The following is a 24,655-nucleotide window of genomic DNA, read 5'->3' on the forward strand; positions in this document are numbered from 1 at the left end:
GGTGTGTCATACAGTGTGTCCACTGCACGTTAGGGGAGATGCGCTTGATGAGCGCTTGCAGCCCCCCTCTTCTCCCAGCCATGGCCTGAGCCCCGTCTGTGCAGATCCCCACACAGTCCTCCCATTTCTGATCGGCCTCTCTCAAGTAAGTGTCAATTATTTTAAACAGTTCGTCTGCAGTGGCTCTGCTCGTCACTTGTTTGCAGAAAAGCAAATCCTCCCTCAAATCATCGGCATCAATGAATCTGACGTATGTTATCAATAAGCAGTCTTTATTACTGTCAGTCGCCTCATCCATCTGCAGAGCAAAGCGTCGGTCCCGTATCTTGTCATTTAGCTGCTCTTCTATGTCTTTTGACATATCATAAATACGCCTTGAGATAGTATTGTTTGAGAGAGGAATGGCCTTTAGCTTGCTGGCAGTGGCTTCGTCGATCATAGTTGAGACCATGTCGATCGCAGAGGGAAGTATTAATTCCTCGGCTATAGTGTGTGGCTTTTTACACTGAGCAACTCTGTAGGCAACTTTGTAGGATGCGAGTTGAGCATTTGCAGGCAAGGATGCTGCTTTAGTAAAGCGACTCTGCTGTGCACGACACTGTGTGAGTTTTTTTCTGAAGAACTCCACCGGCTTGTCTTTGTGCTCGGGATGTGTTGTCTCCAAGTGGCGTTTTAATTTGTTCGGCTTCAGACTGTCGCAAGCTAGTATTTTTAGACACACAACACACTGTGGTCTTTCCTCCTTACCCACTGTTGTGCTGGTGAAGCCGAGTGCGAGATGTGCCTCGTCATATTTTCTTGTCTTTGCTTTTGAAGTTACTACATTTGGTGAAGATTCATCATCTGGTTTGCGTTTAGCTGGGAGCGCTGTCACAAACTTGTCCATGCTGTTATGCTAGCATTGTAACTAACCCGGGAAGCCGTAGCCGTGCCGCGCCCCCCCCTGCAATACCTCCATTGTTTGGGAACCACTGGCATAAGTAATAATCCTGCCCATTTTCTCTTTGATATGTTAATTGGACTCTGATTTACAGCCATTTGAAATGTACAGTTTTGGGCTCTTCCAGGGGGTGCTACTGGGCCCCTGGGGGTAGAAGAGCAGTAAAACCTACATTTATGTATTCTCCTCATCATGGACAACAAACTGAGCTGAGTCACATTTATATCTGACAGTTTTCATAATCCTCTGTTTTCTATTCTTACATCACGGCTATTATACCTTTTGACAGGACATTGTGAGGCCATCTGATGGAACATGGAAAAATTAGAAAGAAATCATTTAATAATGAAAATAATAGATTATTTATTTGATTTTTGAAGTAAATGGCAATAAATATAATGGATGAACCTGCAACAACTTGCCTTTATCTATTCCCCACTGTTAAGCAGTAATCAAGGACAATTTATACACATTGTGATACTTCACTATTACAGGACAAATTCATGCAGTGCTAAGAATATTAATGTATATATATATATATATATATAAACTAATTAGCAAAAATCTGTGTAAAAATGTCCTCCTCACCCCCGTACCTGGCTCCTCATGTGCTGGACATCAGTAATGTGCATGCTCTTGGTTTGAATACAGTACAAGATCCACGTTGATCATTCCTGCTACATTCTCAGTTATCCCTCAAGTGTTTGTAACAATAAAGCCCATCGCACCATCTTGTAAAGCAAAATAATGAATCTCGTAACTCCCTTTATTTCACAAAAAATTTGCATATTTGTTACTAAAATATAAAAAAAAAATTCTGGTGTACTGATGTCCCAAATGTTATTAATCCGATCAAAAATGTTTCTGTCTTAAGTAAAAAATAATCCCAATAATTAATATGTAGTTTTTCCAAGTCTAAATTAAACACATATGAGCCTACCTAGTAAAATGATGTGTTTACCAATAATCTTCAGAACACAATATTCACCATATTCATTTTATTGAAGCATAGACTATAAAGTTGATAAAGTAGCATCAAGACAAATAAGATTCAAGGAAAATAATTATCATCAAAAATACATTAACCTCATATATTAATCAGTTCACACAGATGAGTGATGAAATGTCATTAAAAGTCACACAGTCCCATCCAGTCAACTGTGATACAGATCATGTGATACATATAAGACATGTGATACTGTTCCAGAAAATAATGATTCCTTATCATCACATCTAAACTGGTTTCATCTCCCCATAGTGATATTCTTCTCTCGTGTCTGGAAACAGTTTGTGGTTGATATCCAGCACTGATGTGGTGTAGCTTGTTCTCAGCCAGAGGATCTCTCAGTCCTAACATCCCAGACCTGGTCAAAGTGAAACAAACAATCCAGATGAAGTTGTTTAATGGACAGAGAGCTCAGCTTATGTTCTGCGTGATTTTAGCAGGGTGAGCAACTATGACCCATGTAGTACTGTACACTTACCATTCTTCAAGCTGCTTTAAGACCTTTTGAGAAGCTTTTTCTCTGAAGACAATTTACCACATCCTCTTCTTTCACTCCTTTCAAGAGCATCACTTGGTCAAAACCCCTCATTTGGCTGATGAGATCATCTGTACAAATTAAAATACTGCAATAAAAATTTCATTCTGCAAGAATTAAGAAAAAGTTACAGAGGCAAAGGCCTTGCTCATGAGACTGCATTAGCATGTGTAGTTCTCAGAGACTGGAGTTTTTGCCTCTAAAATTCATCTATTGTTGCAGTAAATGTGTCTGTTTTTCCTCTAGAATCTTTCTCCAAAGTTCCTGACTTCTCTCACAAATGTGTTTTAGTCTGTCTAATGTCAATTGGTGTTTATATCAACTAAACCAATTTCATGATACTTGTCTGCTTTTAAACAGGTGGTGTGTTTTTAAAAACATAAGATTAAAAATGTGCAGTCACACTTTGCTAACATGCTGTAATTGTAATAGTATAACAAAAAATCAAGGCTGACATGAACAGTTCTGTGAGAGATCATCATAAAATGTTGTATAACACAGCATTGCTTCAACACACACATACCAGAGGACTTCTGTTTGTTTGAGCACAAGATGGCCATCTTCATTCCTCATCCTGAGCAAATAATTTCCTTGGTCTTTCTTCTCTTCTGTGAAACAAGATAATATCTACTTACTCTGTGTGCAATTAATATTGCTCATTAAACATATAATTAAGTTAATTTAAAATAAGACTCTTACCAGAGCATTTGATGAGTAAATGTTGATTCAAAAAAACTCTAAACAGATGTACCTGGGAAGAGCTGATCATGGCTAGATTCACTGAGACTCAGTAATAGCTCTTTTAGTTTTTAGGAAGGTTTGTGAGGGTTGACTCTTAAAAGAGCTGTTGAGCTCGATATTGTAGACCTGAAAAAGAAGAACAGCATTATCTACAAACAATCCTGTAAGACAGAAAGGAAGGAAATATTGTTAATTACGTGCAACTTGTACATTACACTGGTTTTGTTTAGACCATAAAAGCAGCCTCTGTAAAGATGCTGTATAATTAAATGTTAAATGCATCCATTATTAAAAGCAAGTAATTAATAGCAAGCTATATTCATATTAATTCTTTTGATAGTGTCAGATGAGACAGTCCTGGGGCTTGTATAATATCATTCAAGTGTTAAACTGGATTATTAAGACTGTGAATGTGCGACTGTGTTTAGGGTTCATTTGTAAGACTTTGACCCTGTCCAGATACCCACACTTGCAGTCTTGGCCACTTGAGAGTGTGTGTACGTGACAGTGTGTGCACAAGACTGTCCCCGGTCTTAATAATGCCAAAGCACAGCGTCCTTTACACACACTAAACCTCTCCAATACTGCTCCGGAGTACTATACAACGCTTACTGATCCTATCATGCATCATGTTTTGGAATAAATCGTCAGACTTTTTGCCGAGATCTCACAAGAGGTCACGGAAAGCTGTCCAATGTACAGTATGTGAAATATTGATAATTAGATATTAAAAATCTCTGTAAACACATAAGTCTCCCATAAGGCAGTGGCTCCCAATCCTGGTCCTGAAGAAACCTAACACTGCACATTTGAGATGTCGCCCTGATCAAATATGTGTGTGTCAGATAAGAGAGACACCAAAACCGTGCAGTGCTGGGGTTCTCCAGGATCAGGATTGGGAAACACAGTCATCAGGTCATGAAAAGTTCAACACACACTTGTGATCATCATGCTCACTTGAACTCTAGGCCAAATACAGGAAAGACGTCAAATAAGTAATCAAGTGGTCAAGTGCAAAGATGGCATGTGTGGGTATTTGGACAGTGCAACAGTTTAAGAAACAACAAATGCTGTACAAATGATAACAGAGGGAATGTTTAATAAAAGAGACAAACTATCACAGACTTACTGCTGCAAACATCTGCCTCCGCAGCTTTCTGCCTTCTTCATTTCTGAAGGAATACCTCTCCAGAAACACCAGTGGGCTGACTGCTTCCTTTACGTCTTTTTAGCTAAAAATAAAAATAATAAAAAAGTATTAATAAAAAATAAAATTGAATTATATACAGAATGTTAATAATGATTTGTGAGCATAATATTTAGATATAAACTGATATGAATGAACTGCAAGATGAAAAAATACATTTTTTATTATTTAATTTATTTATTTTTAATTTTGTTTTTTTGGGGGATTTACATTAAAAGATATTAAAAGCATGGTACAGAACATATGATTACTGTGATAACTGTCATATAAAAGCACATAAAAACACTAACATTACAGTGATACAAACATAGCTGGTTTGGTGATTATTGTATTATTGTACTGATTACTAATATACCATAGTAAAACTACAGTTACTGTGGTAAAAACATGGTAAATGTCCCGTTCACTGTGTTTTAACTTCACATTTCATTTATTACTATTGTGTCGTGATTACCATGATTTTACTACAAATACAACTTACATCATTAAACCTGAAATTAATATAAAACGGATCGAAGGTCTATGGCACGTCACGTGACAGATAGAGTTTAATCACACTAATTAGCAGCTGTGTTCATTTATTTAAACACAATGAAACTCAAAGACAGCCGCGGATGACCGATATAATACAGCGATTAAACATATGGCGCTAATCTGATTAATAAAGAAGACAGAGTACATTTTATAAAAGGCATTAAAAGAGCGTATATACGACTACTCACCCAAACTGTGGAACTGATAGCAAGTATCGCGATGTGTGCTGAATGAGACTTCTTGAACGTGATTTCATAGCGATAAACATCTCATCTAAAAATTATGATAGAAATTATGGATATAGAAGATTAAGTCAAGACCTCTAATGGGCCAAAAAAATAAATACATAAAAACAAATTAATTATATTTGATGTTTTTTAAAGAACTAGCTACTTCAATTTTTAAAAAAGGTTTTTATAGGTCGCATGACAAAAACATAAGATTTATGCCTCCAATGAAAACATCACCACCAAGCGCACCCTATTTGTGGAAAGCGCCAAATAAAGCTGTTTCGAGATTATATAAACAGCATTTCAAGGCCAATGAAGCAAGCAATTCCCCTCCCAGAGCGAAACCCATCAAGCATTTAATTGTAGCTACACAGAGCTGAAAACCACAAAATAGAGCCGGCTGGCCATGAAGACAAACCGAGGAGAGCCATCCCTCAAACTCCATTAACAATTACAAAAAAAAAAGAAAAAAAAAAAGTCTGGTGCACTTCACTGTGCTATTTTTTCCCAAAGCACTGAGTCAGTAAAGACCGAGATAAAGAATAGACTGTCCCAGGCACTCTCTCACACACATCACACCAAATCTAGTATTTAACACTGACCTATTTTAAAGGCTGCAGGGTATTTTGAACCTGTATTGGGAGTTTAAAACAGCCTGGAGCAAACGCAATTGCAGGCTTTCTTCAAAGCCTGGCATGGAAGATGAGCTACAGTCATCGGGGAATCTTAAACATGCAGAGGTTTCGGGAGACTCTTTGCTCATCAGGGAACTTCTAATGCTGTTATACAAGCATTTATATTAGAGAAGGAAAAATCCCTGTACAATATGCTCATGTTGGCATTTGGGTAAGTAGGGCATTATCACCAATGCACACACACGCACGCATGCATAAACACGCATAAAAGACTTCAGATGCTTCAGACGGGGATGTCGCCATGGAAACTTGGAGAGAAACGTGGTTACATCACCAAAGCAACCTTTTCATCACCGTAGTCCTCACAGTGTCATAGTGAACTCTTGCTCCAACGCTCGTTTTCAGTAATGAGCTGCTACTTACATCTGCTCTAATCACTTACAGTTAAACAGTAAGGTTTGAGTCACTGGCTTCCCAGACACAGAAAGTACTGTAGCAGTGGTTTCAGATGGCAGTACCATGGTACACTGATATATATACCATGGTATTTAATGATTACCACATGCATGTATCTTGTATTACATGCACGAGAAGTACATTGTAAAAATAATTTTTCATGGTTGTAAATAAAACAAGATTATTGGAGTAGGTTTTACAAGAAAATTTTAGTTGCTTGTTTACTCCATGGGATATTTTTTTTAAGGTAGTTGCGACTTTTTATCTTACAATTTAGACTTTTTTTCTTTGTAAATCTGAGTTTATATCTTGCAATTTAGCCTTTTTCTCGCAATTCTTTGTTTATATCTCACAGTTCAGACATTTGACTCATGATTTTTAGTTTATATCTCATAATTCTGCCTTTTTTTTTGCAGTGTTAAGTTTATATCTCACAGTTCAGACTTTGCCCCTCACACTTCTGAGAAAAGGGGCAGAACTGAGAAGTGTAAACTCAGAATTCACAGAAAAAAAGTCAGATTTTCATGTTTAATAAATGTTAATTATTTCACTTTCTTTGTGAATTTTTTTTTTTTTTTTTTTGCCAGTTCCAAAGTAAACATACACAAATGTGTTTGAAAGACTACATGGAATATGCTGTACTGCAGAAGATTAATATTATTTTTTTTTTTTGGTGAACAAAACGTTTTTATCTGATATGATTCACTAGGATAAGTCTAAAATAATAAATATGTATGTTTTGCATGTTTACATCTTTTAAAGAAACAAAGGTTCTGTTTCGATGAATAAGAAACTTACTTTCAAATTTTTCAGATTATGCATCATAATAAAATTTCAATGCACATCTATTCACACAACAGCTGCTCTGCACGCAAACATCCTTATAGTCGAGCTCTGGTTTTGCCATGTTGCTATAGACACATAAAAGAAAACAATATTTTCTTTGGTCCTTTCTGTTAGTGTTGCGAAATGAAAGCGATAAAACAACTCAGCAGCACAATGTGAACCCTGGGAAATCTCGAGAACTACAAACTTGATCCAAACAGCGTAAATGATTGGACTGTCAAATATCACACCCCAGCATTTAGCTGAAACCTAGAAAAAGCCTCCAGCGCTCCATGAGAGATTCGTATCAAATAAATACACCAGGGCTGCAGAATGGACTTGAAAAAGGAAAAAGAGCTCAAAGAACTTTATCACTGTGTATCCCTAGAGTGCCTCACCACACTGAAGTCTTCGGGGCGACACGGCGAACCTCTGTACTGGCAGGAGAGCAGCATGTCTTTTATATCATGTCCGGTTCTATTATAGAACTCCCACATGTTGAAGGGACGCGGCTTGAAGGAGCGAAAGTCTGCTTTGCTCTTGAGAACCTCCATCACGCTTTCTTCAACCAGGTGAGTGTCCCGTATCTCATGTCTATAGAGACAGACAACAAAAAAACAGAGGAACATGAGAGCACACTCTTAAAAATAGAGGTTCTAAATAGGTTTTATTGTAGCGATACCATAAAAGAAGCATTTTTAATTCCCAAAGGAACCTTTCAATGAACAGTTCTTAAAAGAACCATTGTTTCTTAGTGTGAAGAACATTTCACTTTTCCACTTTAGTGCAAGTTCAGTGGATATTAAAGGTTCTTCTGGAACTACACTAGGCTATTATTTTTAGTGTTAAAGTTGTCAAAATGCATTTTTTTAAATCTGGTTTTTATTAAGGGGCTCCCTGCTGAAAGTCTATAATGTGGTCTGTAGCTGTCCACCAAACCATTTTGCACGGATCAGGATGGTCGGGTTTTATGGTTTCAGTTTGATCAGTTTTATCAGTTATAAAAGTTTTATCAGCTGGTCAACATGGGAGACCAGCTAAACCAGTTTAAACCAGTCAAGGCAAGCAAACTTTAGCCTGGTTTAAGCTCTTAATTTCAACAAGGTTTTTTGTTAGTTTTATTAATTGTTAAAGTTGGCAAGAAATTGAAATTCATATCTAATTTCAAAATGCATCTTATTCACCCTTTTATTAAATATTTATCCATGCATGTTTTCTATGTTCGTTTTTGTTTTTTATTTAACTCATAATTCTTAATCGAAATGCCATAACTCAATCATCATTGTGAAAAATAATCTTCAAAATATCTTCTTTTGTGTTCCACAGATAAAAAAAAGGACGTTATGCAAATCAGGGGTTTATCATTAACTAAAAATATTAAAGATCTTTTTGTTAACAGAAATAAAGCTGAAATAAATAACAAATATACATTAGATGAAAAACAAAATTAAGTTCAAATTAAAGTGAAAATACAAAAAATATGAATAAAAACGATATAAAATAATACTAAAATAACACTAGGATGTACGTCACATTATGAAAAAATAAATAAAAAGATCTGTTGCAAAATTCGTCATCTTGTTTGTGTTCCACAAAAGAAAGGAAGGTTTGAGTAAATGATGGCAACAGGTGCTATACACAGATAAAGAAATGTCAAATTTAGAAGCAAACTCTAAGTTGAATCTCAATCTGTCTATACTCATAACTGAGCTCAAATAATGGCACAATATCATTATTTATTTTATGCCTTTCCCTGAATGCAGCAAAGCTGTGCATGTTCTATTCAGTTGTCCTTTCAGGAAGATGAAAATATTCAAGGTTAATTCTCTGTAAACATGTCAAAACGTGCCACACTGGACCGAATACAGAATAAAACTGAGAAAAAGAGAGACAGTGTGTGTGTTTGTCAGAGTGCAGAAGCACTTGGAATGCAGAAGCAGGCATGACTGAATTCCAATTCAAACCCACATCACATCACTTCACAGCTGCCGGGTGTTACAACACTGCAGTAACTAAATCACGACTTCCTAATGCCAGATGGAAGCTGATATTGATGATTATGCCAAAGATTTCATTTTACTTAAATATTTTACCATTGGAGCTGCACCTCCAGTAGAGATCCATGTCATTTGACGTTACACTGTCAACGTGTCACACTCAAAAATATAGGCTCTTTATTGGCATTTATGGTTTAGTAGAGAACCTTTAGCATCTAGTGAACCTTTCCACTGGACAAAAGGTTCTTTATATTGGAAAAATGCTCTTTAGATGATTAAATTTAAATTAAAAAATTTACGCATTTAGCAGACGCTTTTATCCAAAGTGACTTACAGTCATGCATTCAGGCTATCAATTTTTACCTATCATGTGTTCCCGGGGAATCGAACCCCCAACCTTGCGCTTCATAACACAATGCTCTACCAATTGAGCTACAGGAACACTGATTAAAATCCTCTTAAAGGAAAGGTTCACCCTCCGGCCCTCCATGATGTACATGAGTTTGTTTCTTCATCAGAAAAGATTTGAAGAAATTTAGTATTACAGCACTTGCTCACCAAAGGATCCTCTGCAGTGAAAGGGTGCGGTCAGAATGAGAGTCTGAACAGCTCATAAAAACATCACAGTAATCCACACCACTCCAGCCCAGTCCATCATCTTGTTAAAAAAACTGCATGTATGTCATAAAAAATATCTTATTGATGAATTTACCTTATTTCAGACAATTGTTTCTGGCAAAAATATGAGTCCTATATCAATATTATTGTTTTCTCCAGTGAAAAAGTCATCTTGTCTGAATCAGGAGAGAAATCTGCACAGATCAAGTCAGTTCACAAAAAATACATATATTGATGAACTTTGATGTAAGGGGTGGATTTTTTATCTGGAGGAAGCGTTATTGTGGATTAGTGACCTGTATTTTGGCCAGAAGTGATGATTTAAAGTTGAAACACCTTAATGGTGGATTTGAAATTTGAAATTTGACCTTTTAATTTCACAAGACATTCACTGATGGACTGGAGTGGTGTGGATTACTTGTGGATTATTGTAATGTTTTATCAGCTGTTTGGACTCTCATCCTGACGGCACCCATCCACTGCAGAGGATCCATTGGTGAGCAAGTGATGCAACATTTCCCCAAATCTGCATCTGTTCTAATGGACACAAATCTTGGATGACCTGAGGGTGAGTCATTTTTCAGCAGATTTTCATCTTTGGGTGAACTACTCCTTTAAGAACTGATCACCGAAAGGCTCTTTTATGCAAGGAACAATGGTTCTTCTATGGCATTGATGCAACCCCCCCCCCCCCCCCCCCCCCATTGGAAGCTTTACTTTTAAGAGTGCACTTTCCTCAATTAAAAAATGAACAATAATCAGACTGCATCTTTCAATTTGCCAGGAAAGCACTTAGGATGAAGAGGCAGGAGTGACAGAAATATATACGATACCATGACTTCAGCATCATGGACTCCCCAGAACTCTGCTTTTTCATTTCCGCTTCTCAAGTTCAATAAAAGCACCCTAAACATTTACACTCCAGTGTGCTTGTGGGGAATACGGGAGTATAATCTACTGAGCGAGTGACTCATGCTCATTATTAAAACTTTACCACAGCCCCTCGACTGATACACATTTACAAACCTGGAGTTCAGCAGTGACAGTAACTCGCCCGTGTGGTACAGATCGTTGCGTGTGATCCTGCTGAAGCGAATGGAGTTGAGATTGCAAATCGTCACTGCTGGGAAAACCATCATGGGTGTCGTGATCTCATCCAGCTTGGTGACGTGAGGGTACTCCAGGTAGAACTGAATCCGATCGATGGAGACGTACATGAGGAAGGTCAGTGAGCTGAGGAAAAACACAACCCAGAGGCAGCACTTGGCCGTGATCTTCTCATAGGAGAAGATATGAGAGATGCCGTGTAGAGTCGAGGTGTGAGCGAACACTTGGAGAGGAGGAGGCTGGTCGTAATCAATGTCCATAGGTTCCACTTTAAGATCCATCACTGATGTCTTCATCACACAGTTCTTAAAGCTGTGAAACTCTTCCTGAGATGTTAAACACACAGGGACATGTTTTACTTCAGTAGTTCTTGTGATCATAAGTGAGACATCCTTCGGCAAAGATGTCATCTTGGGATGAAACTCTATTAAGCTAGGCTGGAAACTGTTATTGGTTAATCTGTGAAACGCAACTAAATGTTCTTTACAGTGGCAATAATAGCTGTTTTATTTTTAATTAACATTTAATTTGACATTTCCAGTTTTTGTTTTAGTCATTTTGTTATATGCTTTTGTCATTTTTATTAGTTTTTTTTAATTTATTTTTTAGCTTATTTTATTTTTATTTTTAAATTACTTTAAATAAAAAAATTCTGAAGCAACATTTCTAATTTTCATTTAAGTTTTTCATCTAATATTATAGGTATATATTAACATTATGCATTATGAATCTATTAAATATTTTATTTTAGCCTTATTTCCAAAATATTTTGGAAATAAGATTGTGAAGTTAGAAAATTTTAATTAATCTAGTTCTAGTTAACAATAACATCACTGATAGACAGTGAATAAAGCCATTATGTGAAGCAGTCTGACATTATATCTCACATCACAATAAATTATCCTGTTTGCTTTATTTTAAGTTTAAGTTTAGCATCTAATATTTATATATTATCACAACTTTATTTTAATTAACAAATGAAAACTATTTTTGAAACTATAAGAAGTGAAATGAGTAATTATCAAACAATACCAGGGGCCTTCAGCAGGGGGCCTGTCAATTATTGTCTGTAGTAAAAATTTTATAAATTTAAAACATGCCAGTATAAGACTTTGTACGTCAATGCTTCTTCTCTGTATATAGTTCAAACACCTACAGAGAGCTTGTACAGGGCAATTTGCTGCCAGCGCCAAGTTCCCAATAGCATTTAATTATAGTCTACAGACCAGCTGACAGGAAAATCTCATAATCAGAACAACATATTGCAACCCGAAATCAAACATGCTTTCATAAAGACAATTAAAGCCTTTTTTTTTTTGCATTCATTTGTGACATTTTTTCTTCTTCTCATTAACACACACAGACAGTCAAAGCGAGCGACAGAGACTGTAGAGCAGCGTCACTTGTAGCGCACGAGCGTTTACCTGAAGCACCTCAGAAAGATGCTGAACCAGAAAAGCGATGCAGTTATCAGACCATTGCTCTGGCGTTCGTGCAGAATCCAGCCGATCCCGCCGTCCAACCGACAGACTGATGGAAAGCCATATCTGTGTTGAAATAATGATTCGTGCATGCGCTGGATGCTCTCGTGTGACGTTACTGAAGCTCTAATGGAGGAAGCCAAGGATCGTGATTGTGTGAAAGAGAGAGAGAGAGTGGGTGAGTGGGTGGGTGGGAGTTTTGTGGGCGTGAACACAGAATTATTTATCCAGTAGACTATAAGAAAACGTACCAGAATGTATTACCGTGTTTTGGACATGTACCATGGTTATGCCAGGTTTTCAGAAGAACAAGTACCTAGTATGGGAATATCATAAATGCCATGACATCCAACGTACTGCGATTTTACCATATATCAGATGGTAATACTATAACATTGTAATCCATCAGAGTAAACCATGGCACTACAATTATATGTCTAAAACATTATGGTAGTATCATAGTACCATGGGAATACCATGGTACTTTTTGTGTAAATTTTTGTAAGTATAGCCCATTTTGCTTATTGGACATATACCATGGCACTGTAATACAATGGTATAGTAGCAATTCAGTACCATAGGTATATGGTATTATAGAATGCTGGTATTATCATGGTACTTTTTTGTCATGTTTTTGTAATGCTGTAGCCTGTTTTAGCGCGTTAGACATCATGGCAATAATACCATGGTATTCTGTTATGTACTGTAACTTGGAGTATGTAAATACCATGGTGCAGTGCGTCAATATAGTTATTCAGTACCATAGTACAGTATATGGTATTTTATAGAATAGTACCATGTTAATACCATGGTAATGTTTAAATGAGTTTTGTTAGTATAGTAGACTTGTTTATCGAACATGTACCATGGTAATACCAAGGCATTATATGAAGTACGGTACCTTGTGTATTATGTAAATACTATGGTGCATGAATATAGTAATTTACTTTAGCCAGTATACCAGTTTAAAAGAGGTCTGACCATAGCATGACATTTTTGGTTAAATGGCCACATATGATAGCATTGCTGCTAAGTAAATATTCATTACTTGAGATTAAATATAAATGGCACATTTTCTGAAGTGCATCCAGAGTGAAATGCTCACATCACTCTGACAGGTTTATGGCTCTGCATATGTGATCACACACACACACACACACACACACACACACACACACACACACACACACACACACACACACACACACACACACACACACACACACACACACAACTCAACATCGTTGTGATGTGATTAAGTCAGGAGAAAGAATGACATTCTGTTATTCTATCATTCCATAAAACAGAAGTACTGTATGGTCAAATACTGGAGTGCATTTAATATGCTTTATTTCCAGAACCAACAAAACCCCTAATGCACCATGCACCTCCTATAAAACACTTGTTCTCTAACACAAATGCATCCTATGGTTTTGCTGCCTAAGCCTGATATTACATACATGCCTAATATTCCCTGAGCGCTGTCGCTATAATGCATGATTACACTACACATATTTCTCTCTGCTGTGTACTTGGCCAGACTTTGGTAATGCATGTGGCCAGTGAAGGCAAAAATTGATTTATTTTAAAAGACGTACGTTATTGTAGGTCGAAGCAAGAGCCTACTGTGTTTTTATCATAGAATTAGAGCTATACAATTGATTGCAGGAGGAACTGAAATATTAAACTCAAACATCAACATAAAATCATAATCGAACCTATTAATTTTCTTTATTACATGCTTCTGGTCTTGTTGTGAATGATGTATTAGTGTACATGTTATTAGAAACAAATCTGATAAATAAATCATTTAATTTTTTTATCAAAAAATCTGTAAAAAAATAAAAAAAAACAATCCAAATTATGGCACGCGTATGAAATTGTTTATTTGCAAATCAGTTATGTACAGCACAGTCGAGATCTATGACATGGGCGGAGTCAAATGAACAGATGAGGGCGAGGTCACAGAGTCTCTGGAGTCTTCATTAGCCCAGCTTCCACTGAGCAAATCAGCAGCATTATCCAAACCTGAGACCCATGTGAGGAGGTACAGAAGGAACAGACTACAGAGGTTTAGGCCAAGCTCTGTCTAGTGACGGCCAGATGGATGCTGGTGGTGGGAGGAGCAAACCTCAGCCCTGCCTACCCTGGGGGCCCCCATGCTTGCGTCGACAAGAGCCCAGGAGAGTCTCCATAGCCAGCTTCATGAAGGCCTGGAAATTATTGCTTCTCTCCCTTCGGCTGTCCTGTGAGGGGAAAGACACAAAGACAGTTCGCTACCTTGACTGGAAACATACAGCAAAGTGCAATAAAATCCAATTATGCCTGAGAGTAAGATCGAAATGTGCAATCTTCTCTCTCATTTGGGTCAAGATATTGTATAATGTTTCTCCCATACACCTGATATTGTTTGACACTTTATCCTATTGTAATAAAGCAGTAAAAGTCAAACATTTCCTTTCATAAGCCATAAAAAGCATTTTTGCATTTCAGATATTTGCAGTGTCGTTTTTGCTTGTATTTCATAGGTACAGTTGAAATGCCTTTTTATCTCACTCTGTGCTGTTGTCAGTTTTTACCTCCTTGCTTTTTGGCATCATCTCCTTTCTGATCACCTTTCTTCGGCTGCTCCTTAGGACTCTGAGGTTGCTACAGGGAAAAATAAATAAATAGCTCAATAAAATTAAATCTCAAAAGAAATCATTTAAAGATCTCAGTTAACCCAACTAATAAAAGTATTTTCTAAGAGCGTTTTGCAAACATTCCTATTAAGTTATGAAATCTTTATGTCCGAATGTTGTCTGAATATTTAAAAAGAGCGGTATTAATATTTAAAAACTTTTTTTTTTCTTGGTTATGTTAGAGAAAACACAGAGAATTTTCCGTTTATCATTGTATAAACATCAAAGGAATGTTACCTTTGATTGTTCTTTATAAATTCTGAAAGAAGTAATAATAAGATTGAAAAATGTTTCAGTAAACAATGTTCCATCAACAACGTATAAATAATGCTTTTGTACGAACATTGTTAAAGACCAGACAACTTTAAATAAACCTTTTATCAATATTACTGGAAGAACTTTTAAAGTTCAAGGTTATTAGTCATAAGGTGATAAAAATGTTTTTTCGGAAGATGCTCTAATTGTTTCAAAAACATTTTTTGGTTATGTAAACATTATGTGGTTATGTAAACATAGAGTAAACATTAAGAGAATGTTCCATTTATCATTTTGCAAACATTATAGGAATGTTACTTTTGAACGTTTCTCTGCACATTATAAAACAAGTAATAACATTTAAAAAAATGTTTCAGAAAAAGATGTTCCATGAATCTGTGCCTGTCATTAAACTTTAAATGAACATTCTGTGAATACTGGAAGAATGTTTAAAGATCCAGATAACCCAGCGAATAAGAATTAGTTTCAAGAACGTTTTGCTAATGTTCCAAGTTATGCAAACGTTATTTCGGAATGTGCTCTAAATGTTCTCAGAACATTTACAATCAACCAGTTTTTTTTTTTTAATCTTTCTAATGCAAATGTCAGAGAAAACATTAAGGGAATGCTCCATTTATCATTGTGCGTTCATTTTAGGAACAGTTCATTTTAATGTTCTCTGAATATTCTGAAACAAGTAGTAAAAGTTTTTTTAAAAATTCAGAAAGAAAATGACATGAACAAAAGGTTTTGGTACTGACGTTTTCCAAATGTTTTTAAAATCCAGAAAACAAACGTTCTATTAATGTTACTGGAAGAACATTTATTTGTTTGTGTGTTTGTGTTTTTTATTTTTTATTTTACAGAACCTTGCCAGAACATTAGCCAAAATTGACATTGGCTGATTTTGAGCAGGCATTATAAATTATGCATGTGTAACTTTCCAATATGTGCAATGGGTATGCTGTGGGCAATTTTTCTTTTTTACCTTGGTGGTGGATTTCTTGTCCGTCTTGTTACCTGTTAAGTGTTAAAACATTCAGGACATTACTTTTTGCATGCCTGGTTTAATTTATGACTAATATTTCATAACATTTTTGCATATTACATATCATATGAGATCATTAAAAAAATATATTAAGTATATTTTATGCTTTGCTTGAATATCTACCTTTTGTTCCAGGCATTTTGGCTGCGCTCCAAAGTCCTTGTGTCCTTTTAGAATAAGCAGTGCTGAGCCACTGGTGCAGCCCTCATTTATGGCCCCGGCCACTGAATGACTCCATGTACAGGCCCCCTTCAGGAAAGAGCTTCAGGAACAAGCAAAGAGCCCCGTCAGCTGTGCCTCTGCACTGTCCTGCAATGGGCCTCTGCTGAGCTCAGGTGAAATCACGAGTGTGTATGTATCTTTTGTACAGTTAATCTTTTTATTTTGCTGAACACAGATTGATGGTTTTCTCCCACAGCCTTTCCCTCAACGCAGATATATTAACTAATTTTGGAATTGTAATATTACAATTTGAAATTTAGAGCGAAACTGCAGGCTAACAGACTCTGATCTACTAGTTCTGATAAATTATGTTTATTTTACCTGGACAATGTTGGATCTTCAGTATTTACAGGTATAGAAGAAGTGACTAAGAATTGTATTGATATGCACAAAACAAAATGTGTAGACTTATCCAAACCTGGCACAAAATAATCTAATTATTTTTTGTTGTTTTAGAAAATAATGGAATCTCTGTGGTTAATACCATGCTTTTAATTATTAGTCCCATATTTAGACAATTATGTTTATAACACGCTGCGGTGACGTCACTACGCAGATCAGCTGATGGAAGGGCGGATCTGTCACGTGATCACGCCAGTCCCAGAATGACAGACAGAATGAACCGGTGAGAGTCTTGCAAGGTAGGTTTCCTTTAAATACAAAATGATTCATTACATTATGTTTCAGTAAATTCAACCCATTCAGAAATTGTTATTAGCGAGCCACAGGGTAACTGACATGATTTTTTGGGGGAGATTGTAAATCGGTGTGTAACGGCTGTTGTTGTTAGCGTCTCTGCTAACTGGGCTAATGTGTCAAAACATTGATTTTAAAATTATTTTATGCTGTGGATAAATATTAATAATTTTGTTATTATATATTTCTTATAAACATTGTGTTTACGTTAACTTAGTCATGTTGCATTGTGCTAGTGTGTTGGAAGTTTGTACTATTTGTACATTAATCTGGATTAATAAGAGTTTTTGTTTATTTGTCAGCAAAATATGGTTTAGGATTGTTAATTTGTGCATTTAAGGTATTAATTAAATTAAAAACTTTTTTTTTTAACGTTTGCATGTTATAAGGGTAACATAGTTATTTCATTCTGGTTTTTCAAAGAAATCAAGACATTAATTGCTATTATTTTATAAAAAATGAAATATAAAAATAATTTTATAAACGTGGTCAAGTTAATTAAACGTAAATATTTGCAGATAACATTTTAACATTTTGTTTTAGTAAAATGACAATGCAAAAGCCAAATATTTAACTTAGAAACAATTTTTTTACTCTCCTCTTAATAATATTACAAAGAATAGTTTCCTTATACTATATAAATGGATTTTTACACATAAATAAACAATTTTATTTAATATATTTAGAATCTCTCATAAGAGAATCATCGTATTTGGGGGTTCTTAGCATCAAAAATGTATATAAAAGCTTTAATATCTTTAGCTATTAACCCCCCCCCCCCCCCTCTCTCTCTCTCTATATATAAATAGATATATATTGTTTTCATTTTTTTTCATTTCTATAACAGATTTGTGTCTCCTGCAGTCCTTGTGTTTCCTGTATCTTTCAGTGTTTGTGGATCTCATGGCTGCTGTTTGGCAGCAGGTGCTGGCAGTGGACGCAAGGTGTGTGCAAGATTGTCATTGTAATGTATAAATATAAAAATAAATCCATGTATATGTATTTTGATATGTGTAGTGCCTAATCATTTGTTATATTATTCTCTATTTTCTGTCTTTCTGCGTCTTTTTGTCTTCTTCCTCAGGTACAATGCTTACCGCACACCTACGTTCCCCCAGTTCCGCACGCAGTACATCCGCCGGCGTAGCCAGCTGCTCCGTGAGAATGCCAAGTGTGGTTTTGAGCCGGGGCTGCGCAGGCAGTATCTGCGTCTGCGCAGTCAGTTGCTCGCCTTGCGTTACGGGCCCCTGTCAGAGCAGAGCAGCTTCAGAGCAAGCAGTGTGCGCAGTTCCCGCACCACACTGGATCGCATGGAGGTTAGGTGCATTCAGAAACAGGGAAAAGGGCTAGAGAAATGCAAATAAGAAGTTCTGGGTTGAAATAAGCCCCAGAAAAAAACTGAGATAGGGCAAGATCGAACATCTATATAGTCCTTGATATAAATAGCAATCCAGATCCGGGTCATTGTGTGTTGTGTGAGAGCTGCAGTGCATGTAGATTGCGAACTCTTTTGTTCATGATGGATTTTATGTTGCTGTTCTGCATCATCCTTCATTACTGCCTGCTTTCCTCTTTTCTTGGTCTTTTTTTATCCTCTTTTCTGTCTTTCAATCAGGACTTCGAGGAGGATCCCAGGGCTCAGGGTGCCAGAGGCCACCGGAGATCAGTAAGCCGTGGTTCATACCAGCTGCAAGCCCAGATGAACAGGGCAGTGTATGATGAAAGGTAAAGTCCACTAACTTTTTCATCTGACACATGTTTGCAGAATGCCTAATGCTATGAAATGCATATTATTTTGTGACAAAGTGTTACATGCTTAAGCAAAACAGGCACTATTTTTAGAATCGGCACCCCAAAATTAATAAGAAACAAGTATTGGTTTTCATTAAGCAAATATGTGTTCTTACTGTGTTTTGTACCAGTATGAATAATTCTCTGGTTCTATTTCATGTGCCAGGCCTCCAGGTAGCCTGGTGCCCACGTCGGTGGCAGAAGCCAGTCGGGCAATGGCAGGTGACACCACCCTAAGTGAGAACTACGCCTTTGCTGGAATGCACCACATCTTTGACCAGCATGTCGACTCAGCTGGTGAGTGAGCTGTTAATGACATGACTAAGATGACCAACAAAAATTACTCTACTCTAGTCCAATCTTTTTAATTAATGGGCAGTACCTTAGAGAGCAGTGTGAAACAATGTCAATACAAAGCCTATTTAAATTTTAAAATCGTAAGTAACAAATGCTGCATGCCACAGGTTTATCGACATTATTAGAAATAAAGAATAATGAAGAGGTATGAAAAAACATTTAAACTTGATGACAAAGTAAATACATAAAATAAACAGATTTATACTATAGACAGCAACTTCTTGATTCTGTAATCTCAGGGCTTGATGCTTGCTTTTTTAGGAGCATGTGCTCCTAAGTTGAACAATTTAACAGTTCATTAATAAATGATACAAAGTTTGAAAGTTTGTGTACCCTTTAGAATTTTCTATAATTCTACATTTCTGCTAGAGATAACATCGATCGACTGGAATAAGCAGATTTTCCGCACTAGATTGTGACTCTACACTCAAATCCACATGTAAACATGTTGATGTGAAAGTTCTTCGCTGTGAGTGAAGAAGACACAAAGTTTGCAATTTGTTATACGTGTAAGGCTGAAGTAAACCGTGGGGGGAACCACAGGGCTCTATTGCTCATCTATATATATATATATATATATATATATATATATATTTATTTATATATTAGGGGTGTAACCGTACGGAAAAATCACGGTTCGGTACGTACCTACGTTTTAAAGTCACGGTTCGGTTCATTTTCGGTACACAGTAAGGGAAAGAAATGCAAACATTAAACTGCAGGTTGTTTATTAATATAAACTTTTTTTTAACGATTTGTTTACACTTAATACTTTTTAATAAAATATTTAGAAAATAAAAAAAGAATAAGAAATAAAATACTGCTGCAAAGTTCTCCACTAAATAAAATACTCTCAGTCTCAAACCAATATCATATAATAAAATATAATGAAAAATATTAATAAATAACTATGATTACAGTGCAGCAATCCCAGTTTTTAGGCCTGCTCAGATTTTGTTATTGCGTTGGACCGATCGGAATTAAGAGCAAAGGTCTGTTTAAATGCCGACGGGAGCTGCGTTTGAATTACAATCGTTTTTTTCCTAGTTGTAGTGATGTTCACACTCGCGTGATGCCTTTTGAAAACCTTAGGCTGGTGACACACTGGCATATTGCACCTGTCAAACATAGTCTATTTTGCCGTCAATACTGTTGAAGGCGTCCTTTATCAGTAGGCTTTATATTTATGCTCAACATGAAGTAAAGATATTGTTGTCGTGAAGACAAGATCCTGGTCTGTCGGCGGTCTCCCTCTATGTCACCTACAGTAGCAGCAGCATGCCAGCGCCGCGTCAGGGACGATCCTGGTGTGTAAAGACACAGAAAACACGAAGCAGCCGTCACGCAACTGACACGCAGCAGAAACGCCACGCTCACGCCACACAGCCAGTGTGTCACCGGCCTTAGAATCAGCTGCAGGGCGGGATTTGCGCTGAACGTGGAGACTTCCGCCACTTAATATGTTCGTTTGGAAACACGAAAATGTACCTATGTTCCACACAAAATATTGCATTCGGTCATTCGGTGCACCGTACCGAAAGCCCTGTACCGAAACGGTCCGGTACGAATACACGTACCGTTACACCCCTAATATTTATATATACACACACATATATATATTTAAAAAAAATCCCCTAAATAAATATCCTGATACTTATTGGTCAAACAGAAAAAAAGGAAAAAAAGTAGTGACTGGATTGCCATTTCTTCTTTTATATTGTTTAATTAATATTGTTGTTTAATTTCAACATCTGCTAATGCACAGATCTGATAGATTGCTTTTGATCATTTTTGCTGTGAAGTTGCATTACCACTAGCCTGCTTCAGTGCTTCTGCATTAATGTTTGAAAGAAGCATCTGTCAGTCCTGGGTCTGGACTGTTGTTTTAGCCTTTCATTTAAACCTTTTACTATTTTATCTCTTTAGTTCCTCGATTGCAGTTTGCTAATGATGATAAACACCTCCTCGCCTGCTGCTCGTTGGATGGGACATTGTCAATCATGACATTGTCCCCGCCTCCACCGACTGTAAAGGTGACACTAAAGGGTCATGCTGCTCCCGTGACTGACTTCGCCTGGTCCCTCAGCAATGACATCATTGTGTCCACGTCAAAAGATGGCACTCTGCGAATCTGGAACACAGAGGATGGACGCTGTATCCGAGAGGTGGCCGATCCAGAGGGAAGTGAGCTGCTGTGCTGCACTTTTCAGCCCATGAACAACAACCTGACTGTGGTGAGTCCAAATGCCAGCCTTTTTTTTTCTTTGTATACTACCATTTAAAAGTTTGGGCTCAGTAAGATTTGAATATGTTTTTGAAGGAAGTCTTGTATACTCTTATTGGATCAGAATATGGTAAAAACAGTAAGTGAAATATTATTAAAATCTATCCGTTTTTCTGTTTTAATATATTTTAAAATGTATTTTATTTCTGTGATTCAAAGCTGAATTTTCTGCATCATTACTCCAGTCTTCAGTGTCACATGATCCTTCAGAAATCATTCTAATATGCTGATTTGCTGCTCAAGAAATTGGAATTGTTTATGCTGATGAAACACTGCAGAATGCATTAAAAAACACCATCAGCCCTTTCAGTAATCCTATTTGTGTGTGACATTAACATGCGCCACTAGCTAAAAAGAGTATTTTGTGTGCAGTGGTGGTTAATTTTACTTACCTACCAACTACTGTGGTGGGTGACCTGTAAAACATCTGAATTGCATTATATGTTTTGAAACTACAGAACTTTGATCATAAAACTAAGCATTTAAAAATCATGTTGCTGAGACATATTGTTAGGACATATAGAGTGACTATATTTTTATGCATTTTTTGTAAGTATTTCGCTATATAATTTTCTAATTTACATTTAAATCAAAAAGCCACCTTTTTGGCCATGTAAATATCATATATAATAATATAACATAATTATCTTAATCGATTTAAACCGCTAAAAAAATTAAATTTTCTTCTTGTATGAGCTCCATATTCTCCCTATATCATGCTACATGAGCCATAAAAGCCTGATGCATCAAATATGATAGTCAAAAAAAAACACACACACACACACTTTGTGAATATAAGCTTTTCCACATCAAATATTAAAAACTGGCAATATAAAAAATTTCAGCCTTTGCAATAGAAATTCATTGTACTTATTCACTCACTCAAATATTAAATATTGGCTTTTATACAATGCGTCTGTTACACATTTTCTACCCTGATTCTCATCTACTGCATGAAGAGTTTGCTGTGAAGTATTTTCTGTTCATGCATCAAATCTGTCCCTTGTTATCCATCCCCAGGTTGGCAACAGTAAACACCACCTGCAGGTGGTGAACATCTCCACTGGGAAGAAAGTGAAAGGAGGCTCCAGTAAACTTACCGGTCGAGTGCTTTCTCTCTCGTTTGATGCTCCGGGGAGAATCCTGTGGGCTGGTGATGACAGGGGAAGCATTTTCTCCTTCCTCTTTGACATGGCCACAGGTACAAAGATATTTTCTTTGCAAAAAAACCTGGTGGAATTTCTGGAAATGTAGATGAGAGTACGGTTGATATTTTGGTGTTTATGTAAAGCTGAGGTTTCTTCTTCCACAGGAAAACTGACCAAAGCTAAGAGACTGGTGGTGAATGAGGGCAGCTCTATCTCTAGTATCACCGCCCGCTCGTGGATCAGTCGAGAGGCACGGGATCCATCGCTGCTCATCAACGCCTGTGTCAACAAACTACTGCTCTACAGGTTAGAGTGCACTTACAGCAACTCATATTGTCACTTGCTCTTGACTGAGATGATTCTTGATCTGGTGTTGACAGGGTCGTGGATAATGAGGGAACACTACAGCTGAAGAGAAGCTTCCCCATTCAACACGGATCCCAACCGCTGCACAGCATCTTCTGTCCTCTCATGTCCTTCAGACAGGGAGCCTGTGTCGGTAAGATCATAATCATCATATTACAGGCTATTTCAGTCTGATCTGTCAGAAATCATACTAATATGCTGATTTGCTGCTCAAGAAACATTCCTAATTATTGTTAATGTTGAAAACAAGTTATATGACAAAATAAATATATATTTCATGAATAGAAAGTTTGAAGAGTGTCAATCAATCTCCTGTTTGTATGACTTGTTGCTATTATAATAGAACATTCACATTCATTTGCAAGGTGCTTTCTATGTTTTGGAGCTAAACCAGAGTAAGTGAATCCTGCTCTTTCCCTCTTGCAGTCACTGGCAGCGAGGATGCGTGCGTTTACTTTTTCGACGTTGAGCGCAACACTAAGTCCATCGTTAACAAGCTGCAGGGCCACAGCGGGCCCGTCCTGGACGTGAGCTTCAACTGCGACGAAAGCTTGCTGGCCTCCTCTGACGCCACCGGCATGGTGATCATCTGGAGACGGGAGCAGAAGTAAACAAGGCAAATTCAAGCTTTCGCTCCGTTGGCAACAGCATCTTCCATAAAGGCTGGCTTGACTTATGTGCAATGAAACTCCTACTGTAAATGTCACGATGACTGTAGTGTTTTGATTGAGTCTGAACTATATCATGTGGACCATGAAAGAAACTTGTGTCTTATCTTTGATATAGAGCTGATATTTCTGTTTTTATTGGTTTTGTGGGACGTGGCACTTGTTTGTGGAATTCATTAGTGCTTTGTGGTCATAAATGTGCAGCTTAAGAGAAGAGACGTTAATATAATTCTTTGTTCACTTTTGTGTATCTTAGTGAGTGAGTATGTGAGAATAAGTATGTTGAGGCTGTGTGTCACTGAAATTGTTTTCGCTTGCACAATAACACTACTGTATTTATGCCTTGTTAACTCAATAAATTTAATCACACTTGCTGAATTAAGCTACATTTGGTCTTTCTTTCCATTTAATTGTTTTTAATGGCAACCTAATGCATATTACCAGACAACAAAGATGTAAACTTGTGTGTAAATGTTTCACTTTTAAAGATGAAATCACGTTTAATGAAAACCTAGTTATGTTTAAATTGGAATATGAATAGGCCTCTTCAAGTGAATAATTTTTGATCTTGATCTTTTCCCTGTGTTAATGGTTGCAAAATTTGGTAAAAATTATTTCAGGTAGAATATATATAAATATTTGGTGACGTGAGATATGGCTCAGATGAAATACTAAACCTCAAAGCTTTTATTTTGAAATTAACGTGTATTAATAAAACAATAAGCCGCAAGAAACAACGTGGTTGCCGACAAACACAACACACAGACGTAAGAGTAAAAGATGTATGTTTGTAGTGTAAATTACAGCAGCTTCGAAATAGGCTCAAC

The 24,655-nt window shown here is 36.8% G+C and overlaps 2 protein-coding genes and 1 long non-coding RNA gene across 4 annotated transcripts in view; 1 reads left to right on the forward strand and 2 right to left on the reverse strand.

The window, feature by feature from the left end:
- asic1a (acid-sensing (proton-gated) ion channel 1a) overlaps positions 1-12,460 on the reverse strand; it is a 36,016-nt gene extending 23,556 nt beyond the window's left edge. The window contains exons 1-3 of the mRNA XM_059523318.1: positions 12,256-12,460; positions 10,751-11,157; positions 7,508-7,703 (exon numbers count right to left, since the gene is read on the reverse strand). Of these exons, the coding sequence (XP_059379301.1) occupies positions 7,508-7,703; positions 10,751-11,127 (573 nt within the window). The 5' untranslated portion in view covers positions 11,128-11,157; positions 12,256-12,460. The remainder of the gene's footprint in view (positions 1-7,507; positions 7,704-10,750; positions 11,158-12,255) is intronic.
- On the reverse strand, positions 1,924-4,427 carry LOC132115258 (uncharacterized). Its single transcript, XR_009425461.1, has 5 exons — positions 4,352-4,427; positions 3,233-3,348; positions 3,005-3,089; positions 2,425-2,552; positions 1,924-2,304 (listed from the first exon to the last, which is right to left on the reverse strand). It is a non-coding gene; the product is annotated as an uncharacterized LOC132115258 (long non-coding RNA).
- Positions 12,461-17,058: 4,598 nt separating the features above from the next.
- On the forward strand, positions 17,059-24,206 carry LOC132114924 (WD repeat-containing protein 13-like). 2 transcript variants are annotated; one of them, XM_059523319.1, is made up of 10 exons: positions 17,059-17,159; positions 18,062-18,158; positions 18,299-18,530; positions 18,830-18,939; positions 19,172-19,302; positions 21,289-21,596; positions 22,667-22,847; positions 22,959-23,100; positions 23,175-23,293; positions 23,587-24,206. In XM_059523319.1, exons 2-10 carry the CDS (start codon positions 18,118-18,120, stop codon positions 23,769-23,771), a joined length of 1,449 nt encoding a protein of 482 aa, XP_059379302.1. In that variant the 5' UTR covers positions 17,059-17,159; positions 18,062-18,117; the 3' UTR covers positions 23,772-24,206. The 2 variants fall into 2 exon arrangements, with proteins under 2 accessions (XP_059379302.1, XP_059379303.1); XM_059523320.1 differs by having other exon boundaries at positions 17,105-17,159; positions 18,079-18,158.
- The last annotated feature ends 449 nt before the right edge of the window (positions 24,207-24,655 follow it).

The sequence above is a fragment of the Carassius carassius genome, chromosome 34 (genome assembly GCF_963082965.1).
Source record: "Carassius carassius chromosome 34, fCarCar2.1, whole genome shotgun sequence".
Taxonomy (NCBI): domain Eukaryota; kingdom Metazoa; phylum Chordata; class Actinopteri; order Cypriniformes; family Cyprinidae; genus Carassius; species Carassius carassius.

Excerpts from the sequence above, each read along its gene's own strand:
- LOC132114924 (XM_059523319.1), top strand. The coding sequence starts at position 18,118 with ATGGCTGCTGTTTGGCAGCAGGTGCTGGCAGTGGACGCAAG. Across the intron at positions 18,159-18,298 it reads GTGCTGGCAGTGGACGCAAG|GTACAATGCTTACCGCACAC; the intron begins GTGTGTGCAAGA and ends CTTCTTCCTCAG. Across the intron at positions 18,531-18,829 it reads CCACACTGGATCGCATGGAG|GACTTCGAGGAGGATCCCAG; the intron begins GTTAGGTGCATT and ends TCTTTCAATCAG.